Below are 27,881 nucleotides of genomic sequence, written 5' to 3' on the forward strand. Positions count from 1 at the left end.
TGGGACAATGGGCCACCACTGCTCAAGCCAGAGACCAGGCAATTGTACTTGAAAAACCCTATGCTATCTCCTCAATGTCTCCCACAAGTGTCTTCACCCCACTTCCAGAACTACAACCGCAGTCAGTGTCACCTGTTCCCTTGCAATTCAGACTCCTAAAACCTCTACCTTCCTCAGAGGGGCTGGCACCTTGCAATCCATTCTCCTTGGGCAACGTGAGGGATCATCTAAAAACTAAACTCTGATCCTACCACTCTTTCTCCTAAAGCCCTCAAGGTTTTCGCTTGCCCCCAGGAAGTAGTCTGAAATTCCAAATATAATGTTAATTTTTTTAAAAAATCAGGACCCTGAAGCCTGAGAAACCTCAGCTCGAAATTAAGACTCCAGAACTTAGCAGCAAGGTGACCTTGTGCAAGCTGCTTAACAAACTCTCTGTAACCCTCAGCCCTCTCATCTCACCTGCAAGACGGGGTCCATGACAGAATCTTCTCTATGAGGTGATATTGAGTATTAAGTGATACAACCAATACGAAGGTATAGCATTTAAGGGCTGGCTGGCTTGCTTCCTTGGGAGCCATTCTCGCCTCTTGTTCAATGCTCACCTTACAGCTCAGGGGTTAAGAGAAAAGGCTCTGGACCCAGCCTGATCCTCTGTTCCCTTTTTCCTCCTCCAAAAACTGGAGTAACAGTAAGGTGCGTACACCTGGATGGCTAAATGAACACAGGTAAAACGGTTGGAAGAGTGCCTGGCACCTGGTACACGTGCCTTTGCTGCTCCCATCCTGTCAGCTCTCCCACCACCCCTCCTCTTTCTTGTCTGAACTCGTTCAAGTTCAAGATCCCTGTTCGGTGGAGCTTTCCCGCCCCCTGGCACACGCAAACTCCAAGCAGCTGGAGCCCGGTGCACCCGTCCCAAAGACCCAGCTGCCCAGAGCTCTCGGGCGGTACCCCGTGACGAGCCCCCCACCACCTCGCCAGACTTGTGACGCCCCACGCTACGCGGAGCCACAATGCCCACCCCGCCTCCCTCCCGCCCCCCGGAAGCGAGAAGGCCCGGGGACGTTCCCCCTCGACCCTCCACCCACTATGCCCTTGGTGAATTCCGGCCTGGCTCGAAAGGAGGCGGAACCCAGCGATCCGCCTGGCGGTTTCCGGGCCGGACCAAAAAGAGCAGTGCACCGGGCGCCGTAGGAGCCGCGCTTTGGTTCCTGGCTCCCGCGATATGGCTTTCAATTTTGGGGCTCCCTCGGGCACGTCGGGCTCCGCTGCAGCCACCGCGGCACCTACGGGTGAGTGCTCCCCCGGACCTTCTCCCGGCAAGGAGGAGAAGCCTTTGGCCCTCCGCCTGCGACCCTCCAGCTTGGGGATCCTCGCGTCTCCCGCCCGCGCGCGGACTTTGGGGGCTTTGGAAAAGGGCGGGCGGCGGCAGAGCTGGCCCAGGCGGCTCCCCGGGAGGCCCAGCCAGGAGGTCGCGCGCCACGCGTGGGTCCCCGGCAGGCCCGTGTCCTCCGCGGTCCGCTTCCCGCCGCTGGGGAGTCGCAGAGCTTGGGGGCTGCTCCTCCGTCCCCTTGCCCGAGACCCTCGCTGCCCTCCCCGCCTCGGCCTCCTGGCCCGGCGGGCGCTCGCGGGGCTCCCGCCGCCAGACGGGCGCGCACAGGCCCGGGGAGCCCGGCTCTGCCCTGCGGTCCCTCGGGCGGGAAGCTGCTGGTGCGCCCCGCGCGGTCCTGGCCGTCCGAGCTGCCGCTCCCGCTCCCGGCGTGCGGCCCTCTCCCACGCTCGGCTTCCCTGAGCGCTTTGGAGCAAAGCCAGGTTTATTCGCTTCTGTGAAACCTCCTATCGAAGTCTTCTAATCCTTCTCTTGCTTTCTTGTTCTTCTTCTTTCCCCTCCCGTCTTTTAAAATTTTGTTTTATTTCTTTGTCTACACGCCTATCAGGATTTGGTGGGCTTGAGACTGCCAACTCCACCGCCAGTGGGTTTAATTTTGGGGGTTTCGGATTAACTGCTAATCCTGCAGTGAACTTTAATATTGGGAATTTCGGTGTTTCTACCACCTCGGCGACTCCGTTCAATTTTGGTAACAGTCTGGCAAGTGCAGGTAGATATTGCGGGTCGTGTGTGTAACGAATGTTGCGAGCTGGAGTCCAAGAATCTTTCATGGTTCCCAGAGTTTGGAAAAGGAGAATGACTGGTCTAATAAGGAAAGGGAATTTATTTCCTAATTCAGAATCAAACACATTTGTATCAAGTTTTAGCTACCTTAAAAATGTGGTTTTGGAAGACCTTAGAATGTGTAATGTTCCTTTCTTAAATTTGGATTTAATTGAAAAGAATGAATATATTTTCCAAATAAGAATTTGTGATGCATTATTATTTTGAATAGAGCATCTTTCAAATTCTTCAGTGTACCTTCCAAAGGATGAGCCTACCAGTCAGGCCTCATTTCCTGGAATTCTTGGACTCCTGCAGTCATTATTCATTTTTTCTGCATCTTTCATCGGGATTTCATTTTATTGTCCTTGTGTTTCCCAAGAGAAGCAAGTCTTATACGAACAGCGTAACCCGTCTTGTTTTTTAACATAAATAATATTGTATTTCTTTGGTCAACTCCTATTAGAATGTGTTTCTATAAAATATGTAACTAGAGAAGGAATTCCCAATCCCTTACTGGATTTTTGGGACATGCTCAGAGAAAGCAGCTTAATTTATGGTCGGAATAGCATAGAGTTCTAAAAGGCAGCCTTAGACACCCTTGCATTCAGAAAGGTAATTGTGAGGATTTTTGTGTCCATGTGGATTGCTTGAAGCTCTTTGAAAATTTTGCAAATACAAACTATAACAGAATTTTCATGTATATGCATATTTGCTGTATACTGTGTTCTTTACATACAATGACCCTATAGGAAAATCTTGTTCTTCAGCTGCTCGTATATGAATTTATGGTTTGTATTCTCTTATATTATGCTTCTCATACCCATGCCAATTATATGCATTTGGTAAACATCTCCTAAATTTAATTGGGAAGCTGGGTGTTTCGGTCAATGTGAATGTTACCGCAGCATCTGAGTTAAAAACAGTTGTGAAGAATATCTGAAAATTCCAAAGAGAAAATAATCCATTGTGATTAAGATGTATTTGATCACACATCACTGCCTTTTGGTGTGTTTTCTTTTCCTTGTGTGCTTAGAATTGGCACTGGGTGAAACAGAAATCTTAATTTGAAATTTGTGTTTCCAAATAAAGCCACCCAGCTCATAATTCAACATGATAAATAAGCCTGTTGATATTTGCTCGATTTCATGTTCATTGGGGTATCACTGTTAAGTTTTGAGTTGTAATAATAAACTGTTTTAACTCTTTCCAGGTGTTAACTTAGTCCAAAGCAAAAAGGCTGTTTATTTTTAAATTATATATATCCATGCAAATTCACTGTTACTAGTAAGATTTATTTTGGTATTGTGGCGCTTGATAAAATACTAATATTTATCGTGTAGCCATTATATCATTGTTATTCAATGCCCATGTTATATCAATGCCCATTACTTAAGGTGATTTTTATCAGTGTTTAGTTTACAATACTGCAGTAGAAACTACAAATAAATAGGATATTTGTGTGTTCCTGCATGCAACATGCAGTCTGCTCTTAAAGTTTTCCAAGTCAGAATTATATGATTAATATCAGAGAGCTGGTGTTTTCTTATGTCTTTTATGTTACAGTGGTGAGGAGTCTGTCTTGTATACAGAAATACATGAGATTCAGGTTACAGTTCCAGGAAACGTGCAGCATAACTAGTCAGTAATGGTTCAGACACTTGTGATGAAGGGTTTTTTTTGATACCACGTTGGTAATAAACACCGAAAATAAGTTAAACATTTTAAAATTTCTTTCCATTTATGTATTGTTAGTTATGGTTCAGATTAATCTGTCTCTAGATTTATCTAAAAGTGAAATTTGTGGGTGTGGCCAAACTGGTATAGAGGCCTGTGGCGGCTGTGCTCCCCTTCCCTGCCGCTGTTAAGTGTACAGGCACGTTCCCTTTGAAAAGTTGCTCAGCCTGAACAGGGGAAATGTCAGTGACAGAAAGGGATTCACCAAAGCCAGGTTGCAGATTGGCAACACAGTCTGCTGAGGTATGTTTGGCACACTATTTAAAAATATTTGAATAGTAAGAAAAAAACAGTTGTATTATGATTTAAAAACAAATACATCCAGGTTTCCTCTTTCTTTGTGGGGAAAAATAGGAATATATGACACTACAAAACAATTTTTTCTGCAATAATAATCCTAAATTTAGGAGCTGCTGCTTGTGAAAACTGTTCACTTTAAATTGTTCTGTCAGTAAGTACATAGTCTACATAGTCTACTCATCAGTGTTACCAGGCTAAATCTTGTAGGCACTTGAATTTGCAGTCCCTACTCTAAAAGCACACACATTGTCCAGTTAGAGTTACAGCAAACAGCTTAATATGCTTTTTTGGCTCTGTTTACCACCTCCAGGTGAAGAGCCTTATTGTGTTATGGTATTTCTATTTTAAATACCTACTTGCTCATTTCTTGCAACACAGACATCTTGATTAGTAGTAGTACAGTTTTTAAAAAATTGATGTTGAGAGCAGAGAGCAAAAATTAGATCATTATGTTTGGGTTTAATATGAGTATGTAAGCAATTGTAATTTGAAGAAGAAATTGCTTTTGTGTATACAAACAGTTTTCCTGTTTATATCCCTTGTTTTTAATTAGGTGGGTTTGGAGGATTTGGCACAACATCTACAACTGCAGGTTCTGCGTTCAGTTTTTCTGCTCCAGCTAACACAGGCACCACAGGTAAGAAGCCACCTTAAGTCATTTTGTAGAAGCAGATCTTTAAGATAGAGATCAGTTTTTAACTTACACACTTCCAATTCTTTCATTCAAAGGACTGTTTACTCAGAACAAAGGTTTTGGATTTGGTACTGGTTTCGGCACAACCACCGGAACTAGTACTGGTTTAGGTGCTGGCTTGGGAACTGGACTGGGATTTGGAGGATTTAATACGCAGCAGCAGCAGCAGCAGTCTAGTAAGTATGAGATTTTTCATCTTCAGACATAAAACTGTAATGGCAGCTAATGTGATGGAGCGCATTGTTTGTAACACTTTAGTGGATGATGATGATTTTTTTTAAGGATTAGATAGTCCAGAGTATTCCAAAAGCTACTTTGCATGTTTTCGTATATCACCTGGGGAGAGGGAACTTACTGGTGTGATCAGAATTATAAGGTCCCTGCAGACTTTTCTGTTGTTCAAATATTTACACAAATAGAGAAAACTGCCCCAAAGCGCAGCTTCCTGAATTACATGTGGGGTGAACACCCTTGTGACCACTGCCCAGGTCAGAAGGTGGCCCCGGCCAGCCGTTTCTGAAGCCCTTCCCCATGGGAGGAAGTCTCGTCCTGTCTCTTATGGTGATCAGTTCCTTACTTTATAGTTTTGTTGCTCATGTATATAAACGGTCTTGTGTAGTTTTGCCTGTGTTAAATCTCCGTGGGCCCACCTTTTATAGATCATTAGTTTCTTCTGTCGGCACTGACTGCATTCTTGTGGTACAGTTTTAACTTATTCCTTCATCTTCTGTATTTCTTAATAATTGGGCTGCTTAACAATTCAGTTTCTTGTTTGTAAGACTGGTTCATAGGTAGTATATTCTCTATCAAGAGGCATAAATAAATATAACTGTTACTGTCCGTCTCCTTTTTTGTGTGGTTAGCAGCCATTGTTGATCATTACTTAGTATTATTGATTGGGGATTACAAAATGGTGCTATTCCACCTCCATTCTTTTTTATTTATTGGTGAGAATATTTCTTTTTTTTTTTTTTTAAGATTTAGTTATTTATTTGAAAGAGAGAGAGAGAAATATCTTCCATACTCTGGTTTGCTCCCCAAGTGGGGAGCTAGGAGCCAGGGGCTTCATCTGGATCTCTGGTGGGAATATTTGTATGAAGAAAAGCATTGTCTTGTCCATTTGATTCTTTCCCTTTATTACTGGTTTTTAGAATAAGAGTTTTCTAGCTTCTCTAAAGGCACCATTTTTTTTTTTTTTTTTAATGCCAGGAGCTCAAGCGTTAAACCATTTTTAAATTTTCTTTTTCTTTTCTTAAATCTATATTTGAGAAGCAAAAGCTCCCGACTGTTTGTTCACTCCCTGAACACTCACAGTGGCTGGCTGGGCCAGAGCTGGGAGTTGGAAACTCAGTTTAGGTCTCCTAGGTGGGTAGAAGAGACCCAACTGCTTGAACTTCACCTGCTGCCTCCCAGGAAGCTGGGATCAGGAAGGGAGCTCGGACTCAAACCTAGACAGTGATATGGAATGTGGGCATCCAAACAGCCTCTTTTTTTTTTTTTTTAAAGATTTATTTATTTATTTGAAAGAGTTACACATAGAGAGAAGGAGAGGCAGAGAAAGAGAGGGAGAGAGAGATCGTCCGTTTACCACCCTCTACCCCTAAGCCAAGGGGGATACTGATCCCCACATACTTAGTACCAAGCCTGGGTCAGCGCCTTACACATCCATCCATGTGCACCTCATTCATTAGCTCTTTTGTCGGCCACAGCTGTGCCTGTCTTGGTTGACAGTAATTGTGAATTCACAGGAAAAGACACATTCAATCTCCCTAAAACCAGCTGACCACTTTTCCAAGCCAAAGCACTGGTTACCAGACTCCTCCAAAAGACTGGGGTTTCAGCCATCTCTGCCTCTGAACAGTCCTCTGCCAGTGCTCAGAGAGAAACTCCTTGTAATGCGTGTTGTAGTGCGATGGTTTCTCTGGCACTCTGCTTTATTGCTCCTTACTCATCCACCGCGAGTTCGCTTTCCCTCCTGACCCTTCCGTTGTGCCCACTCAGAGTCCTGTGATGAACCAGCTCTCCTGTATTCTCACTCTTAGAACACTGTCTCTACCCTTGGGCCTTAGCTGAAACCTGCACGGTCCGTGAACATACTGCTTGCTCTTTAACCCAGCCAGGCGAAGTTAGAGCGATGGGCAAGTTCTAGATCCTTAAGGGTCTTACTTGCTGTTGTAAGGAGTTTGACTTTACTTTGTAAAGGCTGTGGAGCCATGCTTGTTTGAGGGGATTACGATCTGGCTACACACCATCTCTGAAGCATTTATTTGCTGATTTCCTGGAAAACTTTGGCAACTGCCTATTCGTCTTGCCTTTTTTTTTTTTTTTTTTTTTTTTTTTTGTCCAAGTTTTACCACCAGTATGGGTTATTTCAGCATCTCCTGGCTATGTACTCGATAGGCATTCCCTCCACTCTTTTTCCCAGAGACATTGTCCATTTCACTCTAGCCATAATTCTTCCACTGGACTTTGGCAGCATCTGAAACTGTTCTATTTCTAAAGTCACTAATGTAAATGCTCCCCAGCCTGTTGCCCGTTTAGCCCACCTGTCAGCTGCTTCTAGTATTAACTGCTCTTCAGTCTCATCAGAATCGTTCCTGTCTTCACTACTTTCTCTACATAGCTCAGGTTCCATAGCCTTCCCCTTCACTGACTCATGACAGCGTGCCAAACTTCCTCATTTGTATCACATTTGGCTGAAAAAATAGCCCACACTTGTATAAGCCTGACTATCCTGATATTGCTTGGGAAAAACACAGTACAGAAGATTGAATAAACTATAAATTCTTTTTTAAAACGATTTATTTACTTGAAAGTTAGAGAGAGAGAAAGAGAGAAAGGGATCTTCCGTCTGCTGGTTCACTCCACAAATGGTCACAATGGCCAGGGATGAGCCAGGCCGAAGCCAGGAGCTTCATCTGAGTTTCCCGCGTGGGTGGCAGGGACCTATTAAGCTGCTGCTTGGGATACCCAGAGTCCATGTTGAGTGCCGATTTGAGTCCCTGCTACTCCACTTCCTTTTCCAAACCACCAGCTCCCTGCTAATGCACGTGGGAAGGCAATGGAAGATGGCTCATGTAGTTGGGTCCCTACTACCCATATAGGAGACCCAGATGGAGTTCCAGGCTCCTCTTTGACCCAGCCCGGCCCTGGCTTTGCAGGCATCTGGGAAAGGAACCAGCAAATGGGCTGTGCCATGACACCAGCCAGGCTCCAGTACGTTCAGTCTTTTTTTTTTTTTTTTTTTAAGATTTTGTCTGTTTATTTGGGAGGCAGAGTTAAAGACGAGAGATGGAGAGACAGAGAGAGAGGTCTATCATCCACTGGTTCACTCCTCAAGTGGCTGCCACAGCCGGAGCTGGGCCTGTCTGAAGCCAGGAGCCAGGTGCTTCGTTCAGGTCTCCCATGTGGATACAGGAGTCCAAGCACTTGGGCCATCTTCCACTGCTTTCCCAGGCCCTAAGCAGAGAGCTGGATCAGAAGAGGAGCAGCCGGGACATGAACCGGTACCCATACGGGATGCTGGCACTGCAGGCAGGTGCTTAGCCTATCACACACAGTGCTGGCCCCAGGTACCTTCAGTCTTTAGAGCTGAGTGAGAACTTAAACTGTCTTCAGTGGGTTTTCATTTACCTATATGCCACTTATATTATTAAGGATTTTCCTTAAAAAATCAATTTATTTTTAAAAATTAGTCATTTCAAAAGAAAAAGTTAACATTGCTTCTATACATGGAAAACCTGTGTCATCTGCTATAAAGAAAAGATAATCAAAGAAAAAAAGTGTTAATTCAGTTACTTTTGGTTTAAGCTTTGAGACTTAATACTTGTTTCTCACTTTGTTAAAAGCTAAGATCAGCAGATCTCACAAGCCATTAAAGACATACTAGTACCAACTGACATTTCTCTTGGTATAATAAAGTCATCAGAAGCATTTTTTGTGATGTGAATTGGTGCCATTTAGCGACTCTGCTGTTGCTTAGCAGTTCTGATTTCATGTACTCGGGGTGTTTACTGTCTCACACTCTGGGAAAGGCTTATCTGCTCTAAGGACTTTGCCCTTCTTCCTGTTGGAGAAATAGCCTAGAGAGGTGAAGTAACTTGCTCAAAGTTACACAGCCATCTAAAGCTTGAGCCTAGAAGGATGGGTATTCCATTTGTTGTTATTCTCACTGTATGTTTCCTTGTAATAACAGAAAGAAATGCATTTATTAAGTTAATATTGATACGTTATAGTGTTCTGTTTTCTGACTCTACATCATCTAATTTGTACTATACAAATTAACAGCAATAAAGGTTGTTTAAAAAAAAAGAAATCCTGCGATTTCATGAACTTGAGTTTCCCATGTCCATATTTCCTCCCTTGTCCCTTTTTTTGTGTGTGTGGGTCTGATATTATGGATCCTGTTTGTGATCTGGTAATGGGATTAACTAAGATAGCATCTTTAGAAAAACAAGTTAGTTTTAACACTAAAATTGGTCCTAGTGTATTTTCCTACTGCCACCATGACATATTTCCTTGAACTTAGAGGCTTAAGACAACAGAAGTTCACTATTTTACAGTTCTGGCACTCAGCGGTCCAGAAGTGGGCTTCACTGGGCTGATACCAAGGTGTTGGCAGGACCGCCTTACTGCTGCAGGCTCTAGGGGAGAATCCATTCCCTCTTGTTCTCCAGCTTTTGAGACTCCCCACTTCCTTGGCTGGTGCCCTCTCCTCCAGCAGAACCAACGGCACATCTCACTGTGGCTCAGTTCCCTCCTCCGTTTTTCAGGACCTTTGTGGTTACACTGAGCCCACCTTGATGATCTAAAATAAGCACCCATGTCCGCATGCTTTACTTAATCGTGTCTACAAGTGCCTTTTGCCGTGTAAGGTAACACATACAAGATCCTCTGAATTGGGTAAGGATGTCTCTGGGGGGACCATTATTCTCTTTCTGCACCTAGAATCTGAATTAAGTTCTGGGTCTTCTAAATACTAATGTGGGTCCGTTCTTAGCATTAGGTGGTCTCTTCAGTCAGCCTACACAAGCTCCTGCCCAGTCCAACCAGCTGATAAATACTGCAAGTGCTCTTTCTGCTCCAACGTTATTGGGAGATGAGAGAGATGCTATTCTGGCAAAATGGAATCAACTGCAGGCCTTTTGGGGAGCAGGAAAAGGATATTTCAACAATAACATTCCACCAGTGGAGTTCACACAAGAAAATCCCTTTTGCCGATTTAAGGTATTAATTCTGTTTTTGATCTTCATTTGAAGAATGTCTAAGAGAGAATATGATACTTGTTTGAAATTTTCAAAGAAACATTTGTTTCATTCTTTAGTACTCTTTGGATATGGTATGACTTAATTTTAAGAACAGAAATTTTAAAATCAAAAGTGATTTCATACATATGCATGGCTGCAGGTGACCAGAATGTAAAAGGAAAGGTGTGACTAGAATGTGATTTATAACTGAGGGAAAAAATGGTAACATACAGAGAACGGTCTGCTTGGCACCTAGAGAGGAGGAAACCCAAAACTAGAATTCAGTGGTATTCACCTGACGTTGGCCGGGAAAGTACTCGCTAACCAGCAGGCACGTTACTGCCACCATTACGCCTGAATGCCAAAGCCCTTAAACCAGCCCAGCTTATTTCCTTTGTGCTGATGTCTTGTCTACCAGAGACTTCTCTTCATAGAATCGCTTTACCAGCCACTCAGAGTATCAGGTCAACTTGGCAGTGCATTTTCCTTAACAAATTAATGCACTTGTATTGCCATGCAGTGCTACTTCAGCCTCTTGTGAGTTACATTGACCCACGTCAGTCTGTGAAACCTAATCAAGTGTGCGCATGCCCATGGATGGGGAGCTGTTAAGACTGAGCATCAGACTCTTAGTGATGGTTAAACAAGTAGCGGTCTGCCTGCCTTGTTAGAGAACATCTCTGTCTGATCACTCTAACAAGAAGAAAGTTTATCTTTTGAGTACATATAACAGGAATTTTAGTACCTTTGTTTAGTGACTGAGAGGTGTACAGTAGTAGACATAGGTTTAAAGTGGCAATTTCTTAAGTTTATGTATAAACATTTTTGTATAATGTACACAACTGAATTTAAATTCTTCCCTTAAAATTGTATATGATGACAAGGGATAAAAAAGCTTTTTAGAAAAGCTATTCTTTAGAAAGGTATAATTGGTCGTACTTTAATATTATATAAAAATGTTTCACAAAGTTTTGTATTATGTGAAAACAAAATAACAGTCCTTCTTTTAGGATTTGTAGGTTAACCATGATGTTACGATACCTTAAAAGTATTTATTTATAACTCTTCCTTCTATGTCTAAACTCGGTTTACCGTTCCATGAATCAGATACAAGTGACACATGAATTACACCTGGGCTTTGGCTTTTGCGGTCATTCCCGTGACACGCAGGATGGTTTCAGTCGTTCAGAAACGCCCAGTAATGATGGATAGCAAAGTTTTTCAGAGAAAGGTCTTTAGTTACTTTTTTGAAGAGGAGATTTTAATTTCACTCTGTAGATTTATGTTATTCTTGGGTAAACCAATTTTTTAAATTGTGTGACCCTAAGGGCACAGAGTGATGGGACGAGTCATTCTCTTCATTATCAGACGTTATAAACTCTTTTTCCATGTTTCAGCTGGTATTAAGCTAATATTAAACCTGTGATTTATAATCTGTACATGTTTTTAATATTGTTTGTTTTGTCATTTCACAGGCAGTAGGTTATAGTTGTATGCCCAATAATAAAGATGAAGATGGCCTAGTCGTTTTAGTTTTCATCAAAAAAGAAACAGATATTCGAAGTCAGCAACAGCAGTTGGTAGAATCATTGCATAAAGTTTTGGGAGGAAACCAGACCCTTACTGTAAATGTAGAGGGTATTAAAACGTTGCCAGACGATCAGTAAGTATACTTTAGATACACTGTTTATTTCCGTGTGTTCCGGTCCAGAGTGAACCTTATTTCTATTGCTGAAACATAAATTATATCTCAGAGTAGAATGTTATTTCTCAACTAGTGATTAAGTATTATAGAAATACTTGTTGAAAAATGTTTTTCTTAATTTTAGATTTTTTTATTTGATGTTAATAATTCCCGGGATTTTCCTCCAGAACCAGGAGGAAACATTTATTATAGCTGCGTGCACAAAGATTTTTTGTTGGAAAAAATGTTGGAAATGTTTATTAACTATTACTGGTAATTATGTTTATTCATGGATAAATATGATTGTTTTGCTTCCCTAGTGCTATGTATTATTTTCAGTTTTAGTGGCAAAACGTTTACATTACGATATTTAAGTTTAGATGCTTAATTATTATTGAGAGATAATAACTGAAGCAGATTTTACTTGGTGTTAATGGCAGAAAGCATCCCATACATTTCAGCAGAGACTCCAAAATACTTCTCAATTTTGAAGCAAACATTAACATTTATACAGGACTTTTAAGCTGAGCGAACATTTGTACAAGTATTGCCTAATTTACCTACCTCATTTTAACCTTTTCACTTACACAATTTAAATGAATTTCATCTTAATCATTTATGTTGATTTACAAGTGAGCATAACTTTAAGGTTGCTTGTTTTCCAGGATTTAAGGGGGAAAACTTCCAGTTTCTTTATTTTTTTTAAAGATTTTATTTATTTATTTGAAAGGTAGAGTTACAGACAGAGGGACAGAGAGAAAGGTCTTCCTTCTGTTGGTTCACTCCCCAAATGGCTGCAACGGCCAGAGCTGGGCTGATCCGAAGCCAGGAACTAGGTACTTTTTCCCAGTCTCCCATGTGCGCACAGGGGCCCAAGGACTTGGGCCATCTTACACTGCTTTCCCAGGCCATAGCAGAGAGCTGGATTGGAAGTGGAGCTCCTGGGACTAGAACCGGCTCTCATATGGGATGTCAGAGCTGCAGGTGGAGGATTAACCTACTGCACCATGGTGGCGCCAGCCCCCCAATTTCTTTCTAAAGCGATCATTTCTGAATTTAACTAGTATCCTTCTAAAGTCACATACTGCATTGGTATTTGTGTCAGTGAGTTAAGTGCTCAATACTTCATACATTGGTTATTTTTCCTCCAGGACAGAAGTTGTCATTTATGTTGTTGAACGTTCTCCAAATGGTACTTCAAGAAGAGTTCCAGCTACGACTCTCTATGCCCATTTTGAACAAGTCAGTATAAAAACACAATTGCAGCAACTGGGTGTAACCCTTTCTATGACTAGAACAGAACTCTCTCCTGCACAGATCAAACAGCTTTTACAGAATCCTCCTGCTGGTATGTTTCTAGAGTCATAGAGTTGAGAAAGTGGGAGTTAGAAGTAAATACTCCTATTTTGGCAGATGTTGATTGGTCAGTAATGTTAATAAACCCAGGGTCAGCTTATAGCATGTCTGCGTATTTAGGACATAGTTCTGAATATTTCTATTGTATTAATTCATTAGTTCTTTAAAATAATACAGGTCAAGTGTCTCTCTTATTTGAAATGATTGGGACCAGAAGTGTGTTCACATTTTAGGCTTTCTTTGACTTTGGAATATCTGCATAGATTTCATCCATTGAGCATCCCTAATTCAAAAGTCCCACATCCAGAATGCTCCAAAGTCCATTTTTGAGTGCATCATGCTCAAAGTATTGGATTTTGGAGCGTTGCAGATTTCAGATTAAGAGTGCTCATTTTGGGAAATGATGAACTAAAGAAAAATAGTCCATAATACCTTAATTACGCAAAGGTAATTTATTTGGTGTTTTGCTGGTTTATCTCATTTTAACTTAGTATTCAAGTAAAATCTGTAAAAGATTCTAGAACTAGATTGACCCCTCATTGATACTTGTCAGGGTTGTGAAAACAAAGCAAGGTTTATAAGCGTCTAACATTTTTTTGCAGATTGACAGAACACAGTAATATTAAGTATGGTCCTTGTTCATAATACTGAATAATTTTACATAAAGCATCAAATATACCAAGGTGTTGAGGAAATAATTTATAAAATAATACTTTAGAAAAAATAACTAGATTGGCTATGTTATAGATCCCTGTATCTTCCTTCCCCAGAAGTAGCTAGTATTTAACAATTGTACTCTATTAATCCTTTATCAATGATTTTACATGTAAGCATATTTACCTCTAGGCCCTTTAGAAAAGAATTCTGCATTGTACATTTACTAGAGTTTGCTTTTTTACTTACAGTATATCTTAGTACTTTGCATGTCAGTATATGAAGATAAATCTTACTCCATTTAAGTACTATGTAGTATTCCATATATATACCCTACTTTACCTCTTGGTCATTTTTATCTTTTCAGTATTACAAACTGTGTAACAATTTATATCCTTGTGAATGTATCTTAGAACACATGGGTATATATTTTTTTAGACTAGATCTGTGATCATGAAATTTTTGAGTTAATATTGTATCTATTAGATATTGCCAGTTCTCTCCAAAGTAAGCTCTACTGTTTTTCATAATAGAAGTGTTTTCTGATTCTTTGCCATTGATGGTAAAAAGTTTAAAAAATATTTCTGTGATTACTAGTGAAGTTGAAAGTGTTTCTCTGTTTATATATTTGTAGTTATATGTTTGTATTTATTTATTTGACAGAGCTAGACAGTGAGAGAGAGAGACAGAGAGAAAGGTCTTCCTTCTGTTGGTTCACCCCTTAAATGGCCGCCACAGCCGGCGGTGCACCAATCCAAAGCCAGGAGCCAGGTGCTTCTTCCTGGTCTCCCTCTTGGGTACAGGGGCCCAAGCACTTGGGCCATCCTCCATTGCCTTCCTGGGCCATAGCAGAGAGCTGGACTGGAAGAGGAGCAACCGGGACTAGAACCTGGAGCCCACATGGGATGCTGGCGCTGCAGGTGGAGGATTAACCAAGTGAGCCACGGCGCCGGCACCCATGTTTGTATTTTTTGTGAGTTACCTATTCATATCCTTTGTCCATTTTCTATGAGATTTTTGTCTTTATAAACCAATAGGAGCTTTTTCTGTATTGAGATTGATGAATTATCTCATAGGTTACAGATACATCCTTCTAGTCTGAACTAATTTATTTTAGCTTTATTATTCATCCTATAAAATTTTGTGGTGATTGTATTTTCCTCCCTAAGTCAAATGCAGTGATCATATTTGATAGTCATTTTTCATTATAGCTTCTGGATTTAGGGTCTTTAGCAGAGCCTTTCTCATGCAATTATAAGTTTTGTTTTAGAAAAAATATTTTTGCTTTGTGGTAGGTGTTGATCCTATTATCTGGGAGCAAGCCAAGGTGGATAACCCTGATTCTGAAAAGTAAGTGTATCTTCATCTAATACTAACAGTATTTGCTGCTAGGTAAGCAAGCAGATGTGAGCTTTGAGGTAAGATTATTTTCATTTCCATTGCTTTTTTTACAGTTAACAATATGGTAAGATAACATAGTGTATAAAAACTACTTGCTAGGAATAAAGAAATCTGAATGCTGGTCCTTTGATTATATTTGCACTTAATACAGTTTTTTGGCTGAATATTTTTCCTTATTTTTAAAACAAGGAAGTTGAATAAAATTTGTATGGTGTAAAGTTGTTGATTGTATATTTCTAGACCTGCCTTACAATCCTATACACATGACGTAAAATCACGAGTGTTATTGTGAAAACTTTAACTTCTTATATTTTGTAATAATAGATTTAAAATCTGGAAATTGACCACTTGCACTTTTTCAGGTTGATTCCTGTACCAATGGTGGGTTTCAGAGAACTTCTTCGAAGATTGAAAGTTCAAGATCAGATGACTAAGCAGCACCAGACCAGATTGGATGTGAGCATTCAGCTTTTCATTCTCTGACCGGGGAGCAGGAAGAGGAATTAGATATCTCATTCTTTTTACCAAGGATGCTACTATTTTATAGGGAAAAATGCAGTATATACTGCAAATTAATAGTTTTATACAACTACCTTACTAATGATAAGCATTCCCCAAACCATATAATGATTTGATAAATTTTAACACTGAATTTAGGATTTTTGGCTTACCAAATTAATTTGGCTTTCATCCAATTCTAGCCAGAGGTTGAGTATTAAATACTGTGTTATGTGGCCTTTTGAAAATCAAAGTTAGTTATGATTATTTTGTCATAATATATTACAACTTTCTTGGTATATTACACATTGATGAATGCTTGTCTGCTTAATATTTCATAAATTAGGCTTTTAAAATTTTTATTTAAAAGGCAGAGAATCTTCCACCCTCCTGTTCTTCCCCATATGGCTGCAGCAGCCAGCTTTGGGCCAAGATTAGAAGTGACACAGCCCATATAGGATGCTGGTACTGCAGGCAGAGGCTTAACGTTCTATGCCACAGTGCTGGCCCCTCTTTAACATAGTATCTTTAATAATCATGGCATAGATTAATTCCTAGATCACTTTAGTTTTTCTCAATACATTCTGTGGGTGGTAGTGTGTCTTTCTTTTTAGTTACTGCTGGTGCAGAACATAATTTCTCTTGTGTCAGGAAGCCCTGGTGATTTTTTTTTTTTTTTTTTTTGCAAAACTGGAGTGGGGATGGTAGCTAAATCACAGTATACAACATCACATCTAGTTTTGTGTGGCCTGGTATTGGACAGTCCTTAAAAGGTGATTTGAGGGGCTGACATGGTGCCACTTGGGACCCTGGCATAGCATTTTGGAGTGCCTGTAGTTTGGGTCCTGGCTGCTCCACTTCTGATCCAGCTTTCCTGCTGATGTGCCTGGGATGAAGCAGAGGATGGCCCGAGCCCTTGGGAGATCAGGATGGAGCTCCTGGCTTCCAGCTGGTCCATCCCTGGCCGTTGTGACCATTTGAGGAGTGAACCAGAAGCTCGAAGAGATTTCTCCTCCTCTAACCATTGTGCTTTTCAAATAAAGAAGTCTTGAACAGGCAGATATGCTACAGTCTTATTGTTAACAGCATGTCAATACAAGCCAATGACATTGAATGACCAGTTATGAGAGGACCAGATGTGAGGTTAATTTTGATTGAAATGCTTTAGTGAAACAGTGAGAAAAGATTTATTTAAAGGGAGTTACAGAGGCAGAGAGAGGTCTTCTGTCTACTGGTTCACTCCCCAAATGGCCACTTCAGCCGGAGCTAGGCCGATCTGAAGCCAAGAGCTTCCAAGTCTCCCAAGAGGTCTAAGATTGAGCCTTCATAAAACAGAAATGGTATTTTAAGCCAAACAGCAAATCAGATTTCCTGAACCACAAGAGATGTATATTCAGTTGTATAATAAGGTGTATTTTTCCTCTCCATTCTGATTACTCCAAGTATCTTATGGCAGTTAACATTAGTTTGTACTATACTTTCTGGCAATAGTAAGATTCAGTATCACGGATTCAGTATCAGTCATCTTACAGATCAAAAGTCACTTTTACTTCAAGTTCCTTTATTGTTTCCAATGTATGTTTTTATTTTTTCTAAGTGTTGCCCATTCTTAAATACCCTAGAGCTCTATAAAGAAATCTTGAAATGATGCCTAAAAAACTTTAGATTATAAAAGGGCAAAGGCAGAATTAAAGGAAAGTATTGATACTTTGAGAGCTCTCAGGCTTATCTCAGATTTAGACTTCACATATAGGTAGGTGTGCTTGGAGAATAGTTACACTGTGTACTTAATTTACCTAAATTTTTTTTTAAAAAACAGATCATATCTGAAGATATCAGTGAGCTACAAAAGAATCAGACTACAACAATGGCCAAGATTGCACAATATAAGAGGAAACTCATGGATCTTTCTCATCGAACATTGCAGGTAGTCCATTGGAATTTTTTCCCCACTGCACTGTATGTGTGAAAAGTGTGCTAAGTGTAATTTTTCTAATAGGATAGACATTAAAAGGAATTAAGTTTGAAACTTTCTCAGTCAAATGTGGGAGATAGATGAGAGGTCTCATAAGGTAAGATGAGAGTAAAAATATTCTAAAGCTCACATCTTAGGATGAGGGAAAATGAAGAAATAAAAAACATCTGATACAAGTCAGGCATGTATGAGATGAGTGATACCTGGTTTTCATACAAGTAGCAGAAAAACATCTTTTTGAGTGTTACAGAAGGGGATGTAACCATTAATGGTTGGAAAATGGCAGAACTCCCAAATTACCAAGACAAAAATAAAAGAATGAACAGCAAAAGCAGTACTCAGAGGAAAACTTACACCTTTTAAGTCTTATTTATGTATTTGCAAGGTGGTACTGCTCATCACCTGGTGGGCATTTTGGCTATTACGAATGTTACTAGCATTCACGTACAGGCGTCTGTACAGATGTACAGTGCTTCTTCTGTTTTGAATATAAACCTAAGGGTGAAAGTGCTAGGTCTTAATTTGTTGAGGAACTGCCAAACCGCTTTCCACAGCAGCTGTCCCGTAATACATCTCTGGTTTTAGTACTGGCACTGCAGGCGGCAGCTTTACCCGCTGCACCACAGCGCCACCCCCTACATGATTGTTTTTTTCAGAATTCATAGAACTATACACCCAGACTACATAGATAGAATCTGAAGTCTAATAAAGTTAAACGTCTTAAATATAAGCTCACACTTTTATATAAAAATACATATAAAACTGGTATCAGGTTCCGTACTTTTTGTACTTTGTGTTTATGGTTATAAAATAGCACATTTTAGAAATGAGTCCTGGACTTGTAGTAGTGCATTAATGTGGTTTTTGCTAAAATGGACAGAAACGGAATTCAGCCTCCAGCTGTTAAGCTCTATGTAATTTTACCTGATTTCTTCCCACAACTAATAACAATGAATTTCCTTCCTTAACTGAGGAGTTGATTCTGTTGGCACTGTTGATATTTGTCTAGGTCCTAATCAAACAGGAAATTCAAAGGAAGAGTGGTTATGCCATTCAGGCTGATGAAGAGCAGTTGCGAGTTCAGCTAGATACGATTCAGTGTGAACTAAATGCACCTACCCAGTTTAAGGTAAGCACTTGTAACACCAAAGGTAGAGTTTGCTTCAGGTAGATCTGCAGAACATGTTATATTGGCTTCAAACAGAGAAATTTTATAAACTTGTGTTTATTAAAAGAGATCTCTTTAGTCATGATTCTTTTGGCTTGTATTAGTGTTTCATTCAAGGTCCACAAGAAAGATTGGAAATTTTTAATAAATGGTTTCAAAATCTTTTCAAAAGAAAACATTCTCTTTAGAAATGGTTGCTATTAGCAGTTTTAATTTTGACTCAATGTTATTTTTAGGGCCGACTTAATGAACTGATGTCCCAAATCAGAATGCAGAATCATTTTGGAGCAGTGAAAACTGAAGAAAGATACTACATAGATGCAGATCTGCTACGAGAAATCAAGCAAGTAAGTGTTAACATAAGGTGGAACTGCAAATATTTATCTTCATTTAAAAGGCAGAGCCGAAGATCTTCCAAGCATGAATTCACCATTTCCTATCCATTAGGACTAACGTCTAAAAAGGATGCACTAGTAGGGAATGTAAAGTGGTACAGTCTCAGTATCTAAAATGTGGAAGCAAACCAAGTATCCATCAATGAATGGATAAAAAAATTACAGTATATATACAAGTGGAATTTTATTCAGTCCTTAAAGAAATTCTGGCACAAATTTATTTAAGATTTACTTATTTGAAAGTTACACAGAGAAGGAGAGGCAGAGAGGTCTTCCATCTTCTGGTTCTCCCACATGGGTGTGGGGGCCCAAGTGTTTAGGCCATCTTTTTACTGCTTTCCCAGGTCACAGCAGAGAGCTGGATCAGAAGTGGAGCAGCCAGGACTCGAACTGGCACCCATATGGGATGCTGGCCCTATAGGCGGTAGCTCACCGGCCCCCTGGCTCATATTATAATATTGATGGAACTTGAAGATGTGATGCTAACTGAAAATAAGTGATCATAAATGGACAACTATGAGGTAACTCTGGTAGTCCAATTAATGAGCAGAAGAGCAGAGTGATGAATGCTAGAGATCAAGAGGAGAGAACAGTGTGTTAGTGGTTCCTTATACAGTACAGAATTTCAGTTTGGGAAGATGATGGTGATGATTGTTAACTATGTACTCAGTGCCACTGAATTGTACACTTAAAAATGGTAAATTTTTTATATTGCCTGTTTTACCACAGTAAAAAAAATGAACCGTTCTCCTTGCACAGAATAAATTTAGAGGAAGTAGGGGTACCAGCAGTTCCCTAGACCTTACTATTCAGTGTGTAGGCGGCAGCAGCACCTGGAAAGTCATTAGAAATGGAAACTCTCGGTCTGCATCAAACCAAGACCAAAGATTTGATGCACCTGAAAAGTCTGAGAAGCACCTGCTCCAGATCATACCCCCAGCCTCTGTTCCATATGTATGTTATAAATACGCTACAGATGCTCTCAGCCTTAGACAACCTAGTAGGAAATAACTGGGTTGCCCCGTGGTGCTTTGGCGGCACTCGGTTGCTTCAGGACGAAGCCGAGTATCTCCTCCTCAGGCACTGGCTGGCAGACACTCGCAGTGGACAGTGAACAGAGTTGGCTGTAGGAGCTGGGTGAAGAATGGAAGGGGTGTTGATCTAGAACGGTGCTGAGAAGCAGGATGTCTTGACTCAAGGCCATGTCCACCTGCTGGGATGGGGCTTTCTTGGAGTAGACCAAGAAGAACTGGAGAAGGAAAATTCAAATCTGTTTGGGATTGCATTGTGACATGCCAACATGAGTTCTCAATGTGTTTACAAAGAGACTATTCCTAGACTATCTGATGGGGGGTGGAGGAAGGCAGCCATCAGAATCCACAAACTTTTCAGTCTCTAAAGATGATGTCTGCTAGTGTGTTCTAAGAAAGCCCTTCAACAAAGACAGACGTCAAGGACCAAACTACCCAAGGCTCAGCATTCTGAGTCCATGCATCTGACAACACAGGTACCAGCGTGCTGCCTAAAGAAACAGCGTACTAAGAAAAGGCAGAGGCTGCAGAACATGCTAAACTTTTGGCTGAGAAAATGAAGGAGGCCAAAGAAAATGCTTGGATGTGATTGCCAAGAAATACAGCCTGTCCTCTGCAGTGTTTCTACCTCTCGATCTTGAGACCTTTTAAAACTAGAAACTTTTAAAAGAGTAATAGATCCATCAGACCTCAAAAAAAAAAAAAAAAAAGTTAGATGCTTTTCATTAGCATACAGAGGCATTAATGAAAGTGTCCAACCTTTTTTTCATCTAAATCTTTGTGGACCATTTAGGTAGCATTATTGGCATGCCCAACTTCAGACGGATATCATCAACATCTGTTTTGTTATATGCTTTAGGATGGATAGTGCATCTTTATGCAACTGAACACCAGTTTGGCTCCTAGGTTCTTAGAAAGTACACACACACTCAATTATATTCCATTGTTTAAAGTATTTGCAATAAAACTGAGACAGATCTAGCATGCTGTAATAAAGAACTATATTAAGGAGTTTAATATACAGTGAAGTTGGGAATAATTTGAACACCTACCTTTTTGCAATGAGGAAGAGCAGTGTATTATTTTGGGGTTGAAACATTGCCCACTGACTACTTTATGACCTTGGAGAGGTTACTTACCTGTGCCTCAGTTTCTTCAGCTGAAAAGTAGAGATGTAATAGTACCCCAAAGGGTGCTTAGAAGTTTAGATTTTAAATGAGTCAGTACCATTAAAGCTATTAAAACAGTGCCTTAACTTATGGAAAGGACTCAAAATAAAGTTAGCATGGCTGGCACTGTGGCATAGCGGGTAAAGGCGGTTCGAGTCCTGGCTGCTCCACTTCTGATCCAGCTCTCTGCTATGGCCTGGAAAAGTAGAAGATGGCTCAAGTCCTTGGGCCCCTGCACTCGCGTGGGAGACCTGAAAGAAGCTCTTTGCTTTGGATCAGCTCAGCTCTGGCCACTGTGATCATTTGGGGAGTGAACCAGCAGAATGGAAGATCTCTCTTTGGCTCTACCTGTGTCTGTAACTCTTTCAAATAAGTAATTCTAAAAAAATAGTTAGCAACTATTACCATTACCATCCTTGTATACTTCAAAACTTGACATTTTTGACTTCCAGAATTATTGTGTTAGTCACATATATTTGAGTACCTTGAGTTTAAGTATCATAGCTTTCTTACGTTCTGGATGTTTTTTACTGTCATAATACTGTTGAGAAAGATGTTGTACAAGTGTTTATACCAGGCATGCATATTTAGAGTAGTTACTAGGTACTGTGTTGCCAGTAAAAAACAGTTTAAAATGGAGTAATGGATGAGTTTTTCCTTCTTTAATTCGTTCTAGCACTTGAAACAGCAGCAGGAAGGCCTGAGCCACTTGATTAGCATCATTAAAGATGACCTGGAAGACATCAAATTGGTCGAACACGGATTGAATGAAACCATCCACGTCAGAGGTGGTGTTTTCAGTTGACGGTTTACACTCGTGTTAGAGGCGTGTCAGATGCATCCTCCTGCGGCATCAGGCCTTTCCTGACTGCCTGTATGGAAAAAAGAAGGAAACAGCCTTCACTCGGCTCGGTTTCTGAGAAGCTTTCTGACAAATTACTGTAAATCACATTGAAGTAACAGTCACCTCACAGCTCTTCAGAAATAACCTCGAAAGGTTTATATCCAAAGCTGTATTTACTTTAAAAAGAAGTACATAATTATCAAAAGTATATGTACTATTGTACATTCTGACAAGTTTCTTAAACATAATCAGTATTTAATGATTATTCTCCATTGAGCCTGTACTCTGCTTTCTATAGCAAGTAAATATGAAATATTGACTTTGCACAGAACAAAACAAACTGAATAATCACTTGACTGTCAGGTATTTGTACTTCAGAGTAAAATGTACATCAGTTTTTATATTTGTGAATTCATCTGTGGGAGGAGTAAAGAAAATCCAGAAGTATTTAATGATTGCTATGGTCTTTTTTTGTTCTATAAAGAAAGTCTATTTTTATATTATTTTACTTATTTGAAATTTACAGAGAACAATTAAGCAATTAGGATATAACAATAATCACCATTTCTGTAATCTTTTTGTTTTTAAGCCTTTTTATTTCCAAAAAGCTAAAAACTTATAAATAAATTCTTAATTTGTAATTACTTTTATACAGTTGTCTTGTGCTTTATTGAGCTTTTGAAGAATGAGCATTTATGTCCATATAAGTACTAAATTCTTCATAATCACAATTCAGGATTTTAATTCATGTTTCTAAGTCTGATTTTCCCTCCCTAGTACTTTTCTCGGCGCTCACATATTCTGACTGAGCTATGGCAAATTAAACTTACTTCAGATATCAGGTAGGATAAAGAATTCCCTGATGTATTATATCTGAAAACACTACAAGATGAGTTACATATGTGATTCTTTAGAAACGGAATCATTTTAAATAGTATTTCCGACTGCAGACTGTACACTTGGGCTGCATCATCTTGGCTTCTCTTGACACTGCAAACTTTGTACCTCCACGTGACGCTTTGGCTCCTGCTGTGTTAGGCTGGGGGGACGATGTACTGTACACCCAGAGCCCCCTTCTGAGAACCTGCTATAGGAATTTCTTTTCCGTTGCATACTAGGTTACGGTTGTGTAGGAGACTGGGAAGACATTTTGTAAATTACTGCATTTATAAAATATTAATACTCATATGTTATGGGAAGATGAAAGATTGAGAGAAGAGAGGTGATACTATTTGAAGATGAAGTTTGATTTCTTAGATGAGTTTTTTAGAATTCTAATTCAAGAATTCGTATCAACTACTAACAGTATTAGACATGTCTGAAATTATATCTAAAGTCTTTTATTGAATTGAGTCAGATACACAGTTTATCGGAAAATTAATATAGGAAATAAGCAAAAAGTTAATTCTATGACATCTAGGTCAGCTTTCTAAATTGGCAAAATGCTTATTAACAAATAACAATTCTAACTTTATCAAAATGACTTTGGCCAACGAGTAAAAAATATACTATTTCTTTTGATATCCTGTGGGATCCCTATAGCACATTTCAAGTACAGAACACGAGAGATAAAGAATGTATCAAATTACAGAAGGCCGAAGAGTTTTACAGCAAAAGCACTGATGAAAACGATGAATGTCCCAAGTGGTGGGAGGAGCATTTTGCCAGAGGATGCAGAAGGATAGGTTTTGGGACCTGGAACAGGAACCGGACCTGGTGCTGTTAATGAGAACACACACAGTCATTTTTGACATCACATATCGTCCACTTAGACCATATATCCTGAGTGTGGAAACAACACTGAGAATGGGCTAGGAACTTAGGGAAATACTGCTCCCCAGGACCAGTTTTCACAGAAGGAGTTCATTACAGATTTCCTACAGATACCATTAGGATATGGTGCTGGAGGTTTTATCTAGGATTTCCTGGCTTTCCTAAGACAGTTATTTTTTGCTATGCAAATTGTCTAGAATTTTAGCATCTTTTTTCTTTATCTATCCATGCTTCTAAGTTATGGTTTAACTCTGCCTTTTTCTTCAAAAACAGAAGAGACAGAGATCTAACTGCTGGTTCAGACTGCAAATGGCCACAACAGTCAGGGCTTGGCTAGGGGGAAGCAAGGAGCCTGGAACTCCATCTGGGTCTCCCACATGGGTGGCAGGGGCCTAAGTACTTGCGCTGTCACCCACTGCTTTCCCAGGTGCATTAGCAGGAAGCTGGATTGGAAGTGGAATAGCCAGGATTCGAACCAACAGTCCAATATGGGATGACCAGCATTGCCAGCAGTGACTTAACTCATTGTGCCGCAATGCTGGCCTATTTCTTGTGTTTCAGCTAAGACTATTTCATGTAGGTATTCAAATAGTTACCAAATACAATTGGTTATAGCTGTACTGTTGAATACTAAGCCCTGTAAGCTAGTATCAAATAAGTAAATGCCTTTCCCGCTCATCTAAGCCAGTGGAAAGGAGCAGTGGAGCCCATCCATAGGAGAATGTTTTAGGCTGCCCTAACATCAGAGAACAGATTTACAGTTAAGTTTCTGTTTAAACAGACTACAGAAGGTTGACTGGAAGACTCCAAACAGGATTACACTCAGAGTTCATAAATAAAACCAAGAGACAGCCAGTCAGTTTTATAAAAAGGCTTCATATCACTAGATTAGCCATGGTTATAAACGTGCAGTTAGGGGACTGGCATTACGGTCTAACGGGTAAAGCCACCACCTGCGATGCCAGCATCCCATATGGGTGCCGGTTCATATCCTAGCTGCTCTACTTTGAATCTCCCTCCTTGCTAAAGGTGGCCCAAGTGCTTGGGCTCCTGCCACCCATGTGGGAGACTCAGATGAAGCTCCTGGCTTCAGCATGGCCCAGCCCTGGCTGTTTTGGCCATCTGGGGAGTGAACCACCTGATGGAAGACCTCTTTATGTCTCTTTCTAGCTCTTATAAATAAATAAATTGATACAAAGATGGATAAACCTTTTTTAAAAATAAGCATGTAGTTAGGTGTATTCATCTGAGAAAATGGACAAGCAGGTCACTCAGGCATTAGTGTAATACTACTAAACAGTGGTTCTCAAGAGGGCACTGCTGCCCCGAAAGGTAACGTGAACAACTGTTGAGGATTTTTTTTGATTGTTGCAACAGTGGGCTAGAGGTAGAAGACTACTTAGCCTGAAATGCTCAGGACAGTCTTGCATGATGAAAAACCAACCTTCCCACACAACTTTCAAATGTACTGCTAGACATACTTGTAGGTTAGAAACATTTATAATGCTCAAACCCAGACCCTGAAGCAGTTTTACATACACAGGCACGTAGTTTTGTATAGTTACAATAGACATAAAGCAGTTTTTAATCAAGCGTCTGCTGTCTTCCATCACTTTCATTATCTTATACTTACTCCAAAAACAGCTTCCATTTTCTTAAATCCAAATTTATTTGCAAATATAAGCATCATCTACTTTGTTAAGCTTTTTAGTATGGTCAAAGCATTTACAGGTTGAAATGTACATAATTTTGTTATGAGTTGAGTCTGGACACTATATTGGGCTTTTTTTAGTGGGTGCAGGTACCTGTTATTAATTAATATTCTTTTAGTACAGGGCCTAGACACAGTTGAAAATGACTGTTTAAGAAACAGGGCTGCCCCACCACACACACACACAGAAGCCCTAGGATGGGCCACTGCACTCCGGGACACCGTCTATGTTACAGAAACACATTTATCAACTGAAGCAATGAGATTTCTTACTAGGATTGTGGATATTTCCAAGACTTCTTTCTTCTAAAATATAAAGAGACTGCAGTTAATCACACTACATCTGTTCGTTGGGAAGAGAAAGGTCTGATTGAAAATTAAGCCAATGCAGTTAGCTCCAGAGGGGTCTGAAGGGCAGGGAGATGGGTTCGAGGTGTGTGCAGTGGGGAGGAGTATACTTTTACTTACCTGCACTCAGTCTTTTTCTTTACCATGAGTATGTGTTTCCATTAAGATACGAGTTACAATTTTTCTACAAAAAAGTACTTTATCCCCGTGTTGAACTGATTCCCCCATACTTTACCACCTGCCATTTATTCTGTGCCTCCTATGTGCCAGGGCTCCATGCACACTGCCATCTCTACTTAAGCTACAAGTAGGTACTGAGGTTCCACATAGTTCACAGATGTGCTCTGAAACATCTGTGGAGCGTTTAGGAGTAGGACCAAAATCACAGAGGTGGTCAGTGGTGGCGACATGTGATTTCAAAGCCTTCGCTCCTCACTGCCATGTTTGACCACTTGCAAGTGTGCATCTCACACTGGAATACTACAGAAGCACAGTCTCACAGCTTTAAGGCCAAATGCCGACTCCAGGAACCCAGGACAGAGGTATAGAACTACATCTGGCTGCAAGGCCTAGTGCCATGTGACACAGTAAACACAACAGGAGAAATCGGAGTCCTGGTTCTCTCCTTCCAGCCTCACAGCTTCCTTCCCTTTCCAGCGTTCCGTGTGCACACGTCTGATGGGACAGTGACAGTACCTGGCTTAGTGGATAGCAAGAGATCCTCTGTACAAAACACCTGCACTAGATGTGGCGTTCCAGGAGGGGGCACCACTCTACTGCACGGCCAACAGACGCCTGCTGCCTGCTGGGGGCTGAGTGTAGTAGGAGCACAGACCGGTCCCAACGGGGGCAAGCTGTGCAGTCCTCATTCATGCTTCAACGACACTCGCTCGCCCTGTGTCTACAGTTCCCTCATGGAAGCCAGTTCACCCTGGGAAGCCTCCTGCCTCATTCTGGAATAGACAGGCACAGCTGGAAGCCGACGGCTCCAGTTGCAGGTCAAGGGCTTTTTTTTCCTGCTTGGCTGAAAAAGCCAAGTAGCTGGCTGCTCGCACGGGAAGGAGTTCCCGACATGTCCCCTTGGCCTGCACGCTGGGATGTCAGAAACCTGCCCAGACCCTTACGCCCCAGTCAACTGAGTGCTTCTGGTGAAGACTTGGGACCCTGCGGAGCCCCACTCCAGTGAAGAATCATTACCTGGTTTTTCATCTGGTTGCACCACTTTTATTCCTAAGTGAGAAAGAGATTGTTCAGAGAGAAATAAAGACTGCTGTCATTTGCTACAATGTTACTAGTAGGTCATTCATTTTGCCAGGTGCTTGAGGACACAAGGCGTCCTCCTCGTTTGACAGATGTGGGAGCAGAGGCACAGAGAAGTAAAGCAGCTGGCACAGCACAGTGCCCAGAGGAGGCTGTCACTTCCCAAAGCTGGCTCTGCCCGCACAGCTCGTGCCCATCCCCCACCTCTGCTCGAGGGCCCACCTTTCCCACAGCCTCGGCATGATGAGCCAAGAGCCCAGCGAGACCGCTGTGCACACTGCTCCAGCGACCTGAAATGCTGCAGACACACCGAGTGCCAGCAGCATCGCTAGAGGTCCCTTCACAGAGCTGTGGCCAGATCGGTCCCACAGCAGCAATCCGAGTCACTGCCAGAGTTGCCGGACCCCTTCCCTGAGCTGCCTGTGCTGTCCGTTGTGCACGGGCCGCTTCTGCACACAGCGTGCGTGCAGTGTCCACAGCCATGTTGG

General features: G+C 41.0%; 2 protein-coding genes across 6 annotated transcripts in view; one reads left to right on the forward strand and one right to left on the reverse strand.

Annotated features, from left to right (window-relative positions):
* Nucleotides 1-1,168: 1,168 nt before the first annotated feature.
* NUP54 (nucleoporin 54) lies at nt 1,169-22,951 on the forward strand. Of its 2 annotated transcripts, XM_062198656.1 has the most exons (13): nt 1,169-1,289; nt 1,935-2,096; nt 4,740-4,823; nt 4,916-5,056; nt 9,880-10,106; nt 11,602-11,789; nt 12,962-13,158; nt 15,116-15,170; nt 15,584-15,677; nt 17,539-17,646; nt 18,704-18,823; nt 19,099-19,209; nt 22,134-22,951. In XM_062198656.1, exons 1-13 carry the CDS (start codon nt 1,223-1,225, stop codon nt 22,260-22,262), a joined length of 1,683 nt encoding a protein of 560 aa, XP_062054640.1. In that variant the 5' UTR covers nt 1,169-1,222; the 3' UTR covers nt 22,263-22,951. The 2 variants fall into 2 exon arrangements, with proteins under 2 accessions (XP_062054640.1, XP_062054641.1); XM_062198657.1 differs by lacking the exon at nt 1,935-2,096.
* Nucleotides 22,952-23,620: 669 nt separating this feature from the next.
* Nucleotides 23,621-27,881, reverse strand: part of ART3 (ADP-ribosyltransferase 3 (inactive)) — a 56,319-nt gene continuing 52,058 nt past the window's right edge. For all 4 annotated transcript variants that reach the window (XM_062198653.1, XM_062198654.1, XM_062198655.1 and 1 more), the window contains 3 exons: nt 27,331-27,363; nt 26,059-26,091; nt 23,621-24,020 (listed from right to left, as the gene is read on the reverse strand). In XM_062198653.1, coding sequence (XP_062054637.1) covers nt 23,887-24,020; nt 26,059-26,091; nt 27,331-27,363 — 200 coding nt within the window. In that variant the 3' untranslated portion in view covers nt 23,621-23,886. The remainder of the gene's footprint in view (nt 24,021-26,058; nt 26,092-27,330; nt 27,364-27,881) is intronic.

Source organism: Lepus europaeus, chromosome 8 (assembly GCF_033115175.1).
Source record: "Lepus europaeus isolate LE1 chromosome 8, mLepTim1.pri, whole genome shotgun sequence".
Lineage (NCBI taxonomy): Eukaryota > Metazoa > Chordata > Mammalia > Lagomorpha > Leporidae > Lepus > Lepus europaeus.